The 7192-nt window shown below is 38.8% G+C and overlaps 1 protein-coding gene across 1 annotated transcript; it reads right to left on the reverse strand.

Moving 5' to 3' along the window:
- Window positions 1–2766: 2766 nt before the first annotated feature.
- Window positions 2767–6900, reverse strand: LOC131251544 (plasmodesmata-located protein 6-like). The gene is made up of 3 exons (XM_058252298.1): window positions 6153–6900; window positions 4306–4422; window positions 2767–3230 (listed from the first exon to the last, which is right to left on the reverse strand). The coding sequence occupies exons 1-3, from the start codon at window positions 6862–6864 to the stop codon at window positions 3223–3225; spliced, it is 837 nt and encodes a 278-aa protein (XP_058108281.1). The 5' UTR covers window positions 6865–6900; the 3' UTR covers window positions 2767–3222.
- Window positions 6901–7192: the final 292 nt, after the last annotated feature.

Raw genomic sequence — 7192 nt, forward strand, 5'->3', positions numbered from 1 at the left:
TGGACAACACCATAGGAAACAGTGGTGATTAACTATAAAAAATAAAATACTTTTTATACGCCACAAAAGGTATGGATCAAGCTGATATTTGTTTTTTCCCTTCATCTAGGTCTCTTATCAACAGGTTGGATGGTAAATAAACATTTAAGTGGGTATTATGGTGGACTTAGGAAGTTTTTAATGGTGAGTGTTCAGTCACCACTTTTTCCTATGGTGTGGTCCATCTGAGATTTGGATATTCTTCATTTTTTGGTTCATAACTAAAATAATCTTAGAAAACAGATGGTCGGTGCGGATATACAATGCATACATCAAGGTGGGCTCCACAGTTAGAGATGCACCATATTGGGTGAGGCTGGGCCGCACCTAATTCGATCCCGTGTGGAATGGGCGCCGGCTAAAATATATGGCCATTGCATTCATATCTTCCATTCAAGAAACAAGCTCAGTTGCCTTCATGTGGTTTGATGGACCTTCTGGAATGTGCTTGATGCTGAATGGATTTTCTTTACATTTGGACTTTTTCAAATATTCATGTGGGTACCATCTAAATGGACGTTTGCACCCTTTTCCACATGGATGTGATTTGCCCGTAATTGTGGGTCACACGAATCTGATCATGTAACCCTTGATATTGCCCAATGAAAATACACCACATGCATATTAGGTGTGGGCCCACAATCACTTTGGAGATTTCATGCATGATGATTTTACACTTTTCATTGTGGGACCCAGATCTTACGGGTGCACATGGTGTACATTTTTTTGGACCACAACAGGGTTACAAGGGATTTTGATAACCCTAAGTCACAGGAAATTCGTATGCTTTCCAAATCATGCTTTACTGGGATGTCTTCATATATTGCCAGATTCGTATGCCGTGTTGTTTGGTCATTGTTCAGTCAAAAAGAGCCTTTTTTTTGTTTTTGTTTTTTTTTTTTTTTTTGTTTTTTGTTTGTTAGCTTGTTAGTACACCCCACAGTAAGTTCACACTTCACTGTTAGCCACCCCCAACTAGGGAATCGATACCAAGCCCTCAGGTGTTGAGACGATCAAGGTATCTTTCACTCAGTCTTCCACTTGAGATATGGATCAAGGTGTAGTAAAAAAGAGCCTAAGTCAAGTAAATGATACATGAATAGAACTCATCTTGCAATGAAAATGAAGTTAGTGGACTTGCATAGCTCATCTCTATTAACTAATTGGGATAAGGGTTAGATAATAATGATGACGACGACAATGGTAATGGTCAAATACAATCTTTATGAGTTGAGATTAGCATACTAAGTATATTCACATATACTTGAGTACATTTAAGTTCATTGAAGTGTATTATAAGTGCATTGAAGTCTATTGCACTCGGACAAACATAGATCGACTTGCAAAATATACTTACATGCACTTAGATTCACTTTAATGGGAGCAGTTTGTGTTATCCAATAACAATGACTAAGATGTTACTCTTAACGTAGCGATCTATCAACATCTTAAATCTGAACAAAAGAAGTGTCTGTCTATGCTATCGAAAGTCTCATGGAAGTGCTATTGTGCAGTTGTCGATGCCATCGAAATTCTATCGAGAAAATTTAGAAAATTCATATTTTATTACTGGAACGTTTTAGTATTTCTACTCGATGTTATCAAAGGTGTCTAGTGTCATCGATAGAATGTCGATGCCTTCAAAGTTCTATTGAGCGCATACATAGAATTGCGGAAGTGTGGGATTTGTTTCCTATTCCGGTGGTGATATTATTTTATATTATATATAGTAGGTTTAATTAGAATTTGGGTGGTAAGAGAGGTGGTCTAAATTTTCTAAATTCGTTTTTAAGGGTTTTAAGGGCATATTTTGGCTTGGGAGAAAAATTTGAGGCTTATTCATATCGGTCATATTTATTTCTTGTAATTTTCTACTTTTATAGTACATCACTATTGCTTTGTGCCAATGTTTTTTCTCTCAAAGGTTTTTTAACAAAAAATTTAATTTATTTGTATTTGAACTTAATTATGCAATTGAAGTACTTATTCATTTCTGCGTGCTTCTATGGTTACCCAACAACGCCATCTCATTGGTGTGCATAAGCTGCTAGAGCAAGGACATTAACTCTTTTACAAGTTGAGTATATACTCGACCTTTCTCTGATAGGTACTTGCTGGTGAATGATATACCACATCAAGGGTAACACCTAATCCGCTCCTCACTTTAACACGCTTAACATACAAAGCTTTGTACTTGATCATATATGAATTGCATGGAGCACGAAAATCAAAATGAGGTCAAATAACCTATAAATGGAAGTATGGTGTGACCCATATTTCATTCTTTCCCAATTTTTGTTTCCACTTTTGCCCATATCTTATTTTGAATGAAAATTGCTTTTAAAAATGGGTTATTGATGAGGTTAAGCTACAACCAGCTATGGGTGATCATTCCTGTTTTTTTTTTTTTTTTCCACACATACACTACAATGGCTACTTTTCCTCAATGCAATTGGAGATAGTAAAATTATAATAATTGTTTTGCTGCTTGAAAAGAGTGGACTCTGAACATTGGGTTGTATTTGATTTGATAAGTATATAATTTCATATTTATTAGACAACCGTCTTTTTAATTCCTATTCTATATTTTCTCTTCTTTAATACATTTCAAAATCCAACAGGTGCCAATAGTCATTATCACTTATCCAATTAATTATTGTGATTCTATTTGTTAGTGCATCCAAACATAACCACAATCACCGAATAACAAATTAACTAAACTTCAACACTAATTAGATTGAATCATTGGAAATCTTACCGAAATTACAACAAATTACAATAATACCTACTTATTATTGGTTGAAAAGAAAGCCAAGTATCTTAAAGGCACACAAACCAATGACACCCAACCCATCCACCCCGACAAGAGAGAGAGAGAGAGAGGGAGGGGGAGGAAAAAAAAAAAAATCGATTTTCTACACAAATAGAAGCACCTTTGGTGAGTGGGGCGGGCATGGAATCTGTCCTAAGCAATCTTTTCCTCACTTCTTTCTAGGTAATTGCCTCCACACCTTTTTTCTCTCTCTTCCTCAACCTCCCTTTATGTCCTTTTTAGAAAATATAAAAAGAGAGGGTGCAAAAGATAAAGGAGAAAAAAGCAACACTGAGAAAAAGGTGAGAGAAATTCCAAATGGTCAATTCCATCTCACTAAGGTGTGGATGAAAATACCAACAGCAAACGGTTCATTTACCTGCAAAAAAAAAATACATTGAAAGGTAAGGTCTATCAAATGAAAATACTAATCTACACGGATTCTGTACATTTGACATGCACTTACATCAATCCAAACAGTCTTAATCAAATGAGTGGTTGTAGATAAGGCATATACTCAAACTCAGATTGATTTCGTAGCCCTATCCTCCAATCAATTGAATTTGTTAAATTTCAACGGTTCATTTATTTTTTCATTTTCACTTTAGTCCATTTTTCTACCCACAATTTGCAAAGTTAGGATCATCCTTCTGGATCTGGGATCAAAGTTTAGACTGTTTGGATTGAATTATATGTGTGCAGTATTTCATTTATCATGTGCATGTGTATGGATCTTCATGCTCTTCCGGTGTATCAAATAGTCACACACACACACACATATATATAAAACAATATAAAACACCCCTAATTTTCTTCCTTTCTAATGTTGGCATTAGAATAATACCAGCACCATTCAAGTGTCAAAGCTCAAAAAGTATTTTTGAGTATAAAAAGAGGGGTGTCTTTGACAAAATGTCCTTATTTTATAACCCAGTGCCTTCTAGAGCACTGTACGTTTTAGTACTCCTGGTTGCATCACAACATTAGTACAGTACAACTGATAGATTTTGATTATCCATTAGGTCCACCAAATGTTTCATGGTATACCATGGATCATAGCCATCGGACCATTCTAACTGTCCGATCATAGCCTATAAAGTGGATGGTTGAGATCAATTTTATAAATTAAGTGGAAGAAACAATCTGAACCATCTATATTTCGGGGCCCATCATCATTCACTTATGGTCTCAAAGGAAAATTTTTATTAGGTAATCCTAACCATCCCATCCATGGACGGATACCTGTAGAAGGCCCACTTATGGACGGATAGATCTTATGATCTGTATTATTTTTGCATGGTAGCCCAAAAAATGCCTGGTGGACCTAATGTACAGTTTGAGCTTTCTCAAGGACTTTTCTGCAATTATTTACAGAAACAGTGACTGTTTGGTAATTGTCCTTAAAAAAAAAAAGAAAAAAGAAAAAAGAAAAAGAAAAAGAAATGTGGGCCCACCTTTTCCTCCATCAAACGCCTTTCTTAGGAAAGAAAGGAAAACGACGATCAGAGCAACCCCTGCTAGTAGTCCGATGATAATGGCAAATGTCTTTCCGGCCTCGTCATCAGATGAATCTACGGTTACGATGAAAAAGAAGGAAAGTTACCAAAATATCCCAACAATTTTCTAGTATTTGGATGTGCACGTCCAGCATCCGTCGCTTAACATCTACGGTTAGGCATCTGCACTCTGAGGGTATTGTGGTAATTTCAGTCACGTACAATTAAAAATGCAAATTCATGTAAATGTACCACCTCAGTGGGTCCTACCTCTTATAATCGTCCTATAAGATTCACCCACAATGATTTTTTTTTTTTATAGCTATGGCTGTTTTACATAAAGCAAAATCCTCCAGCCCCAAGTGGGTCCCACTTCTTATCAGTGTCCAATAAGATTCACCCACAATGATTTTTTTTTTTTTTTTGCTATGGCTGTTTTCTAGAAAGCAAAATCCTCTGGCCCCAAGTGGGCCCCACCTCTTATCAGTGTCCAATGAGATTCACCCACAATTTATTTATTTATTTATTAGCCATGGTTTATAGAAAGCAAAATCTTCCACCTGGAAGTAAATAAAATAAAATAAAAATTGAAAACACTATCATAAGGGCACTGAAGTCATTTTCCATTACAAAGTCTGTAATGATTGATCATCCAGTGTGAAACAACCACAGTAAAACCTTGCTATGAGTGAATGCTATAATGAAGTGGACAGCAGTGGGGTTTGCCCCCACATGTCTGACCTCCTTAAATGTCTGTGGGGTCCATTTCAGACACCGATTGGGTCATTACAACCACGTTCGCATACACCCAAACTTCGCTTCGGTGATTTTAAAAAGAAAACAAACAAACCACGGTGAAAGATTGTTACAGGTGGATCCGATCGGCAACCAGCCAGTTAGGAACGGATAGTAATGCGAGGCAGCTCATGATCTCAACCACTCTTAAAATGTCAAAACAGCTAGGTCCTACTTCTGATGACCATTAGATCACCGTAGCGATACAAGATTCACCCATAACGAATTACCACAGTAGAGTTTTAAAAACTAAAACCTTCCATATTAAGAATCTCGCTACAGATGAGTCCTGACAACCATCTGACCATGATTGCGCAGTGAAAGTAACACACCCGACCTGATGGAAACGGATTGGCTACTCCCAATACTGGCTGGTGATCGGTGCTATGTGGGCCCCACCATGATGTTGTATATATGTGTTTCATCCATGCCGTCCATCTATTTTTCTAGATCATTTTAGGGTACGAGACCAAAAATGAGGTATATCCCAATATCAAGTGGACCACATTACAGGAAACAGTGTTGAATGAACATCGACCGTAGAAAACTTTTCGAGGGCCATAAAAGTTTTGGATCAATCTGATCTTTGTTTTTTCCCTTCATCCAGGTCTGTATGACCTAATCAACGGATTGGATGTTAAATAAACAGTACATTTGGCCTTAGGAGGATTTTAATGGTGGATATCCAATCAAAATTGTTTTCCTGTGGTGTGGTCCACTTGAGATTTGTATCCGTCTCATTTTTTAGATTAGATCATAAAATGATATGTAAAAATGGATGAACGGCATGGATGAACCACATACATCATGGTGGGGCCCACAGAGCACCGACCATCAACCACCGGGCTGAGTAGCCAATCCGTTTCCCCACCGGATCTCCCCACCAATTAAGATCCCAAAACAAGTGGGACCCACTACTCAAAACTGCCATAAACTCACCCACAACGAACTTTCGTTATGGGTGTTTGATAAAAATAAAAAATAAAAATAAAAATCACAGGAGCACTTACCACCCTTCGTTTCTTTCGAATACACACCACCAGCTGAGTACCTCACGTAGCACTTCACCAGATAAACGTCTCCAGACACGCTCAAACCGCACCCAGTCCTCAACCGCTCAACCGCTTCTGAAACACAATCCGAACATTCTCCACCGTCCAAATCTCCCACACACTGGGCCATTCCAGATACATACCCAGCTGTCCCCACACGGTAGGACCCACTCCCACTTCCCAACTCCATCAAAACCTCATCTCTCCTACTCAAAAGGTCATTACCGTATCCGTTCGACGTCAATCCACATTTCTTCACCACCAACGTCTTATCTTGCATTCCAACAAACGTCACGTTATCGTACTTAACTAAACATCCCTGAAGCTGGATCGCACCGCCGCAGGAATCCAAACAAAGAATTCCCAGTTGGGTGATTGAGTTCTGGACACATTTCGAGCAATCAACGGTTGAGATGTCGCCACGGCATTGGTAGAGGCCATAGAGAGGGGAGTCTTGGGTAGGGGAGGAGATGGTGATGTTGGCGTAGGAAGTGGAGGAGGCTGAGTTGAGGAGAGAGGTGAGGAGGGAGTTGAGGTTGGATTGGAAAGGTGTTCCTGGGGCGTATTTTAGCTGAGAGCAGCCACCATAGACGAAGGTGTCGATTGGAGAGGAGGAGATGAGAGAGAGTAGAGAGAAGAGAGAGAGGAGAGAGAGATGGGTTTTCGGCATTTCGGTGTTTTGGGTTGGGAAAGAACGAGTTGGAGGGGAGGTAATGGGATCTGAGGGGGAATCAGGACCGTTGGGTATTGAATTATATGATCATTGGGTGAGGACGTGTATAGTGTCCTCTGGCACCGTGTTTTTTAAATTGGGCTGGAAACATGTTGATCCAAACCGTTGATATGATGGGACCCACCTTGGATGGACAATGATCAAAAAATTCTTTTACAATGGATAATCTTAGAATGCACTAGCATATCTAACCCACCGCTAAGAAAGCGCCACATGGATGGAACTTTCATGGGATCCACCCAGTCCATCATCATCTTGACCCTTG

Source organism: Magnolia sinica, chromosome 7 (genome assembly GCF_029962835.1).
Source record: "Magnolia sinica isolate HGM2019 chromosome 7, MsV1, whole genome shotgun sequence".
NCBI lineage: Eukaryota > Viridiplantae > Streptophyta > Magnoliopsida > Magnoliales > Magnoliaceae > Magnolia > Magnolia sinica.

Bases quoted from the DNA above. Each gene is read 5' to 3' on its own strand.
- LOC131251544 (XM_058252298.1), bottom strand. From the start codon at position 6,864: ATGCCGAAAACCCATCTCTCTCTCCTCTCTCTCTTCTCTCTACTCTCT. The intron at 4,423-6,152 runs GTAAGTGCTCCT...TCGTAACCGTAG, and splicing joins TTCGAAAGAAACGAAGGGTG to ATTCATCTGATGACGAGGCC.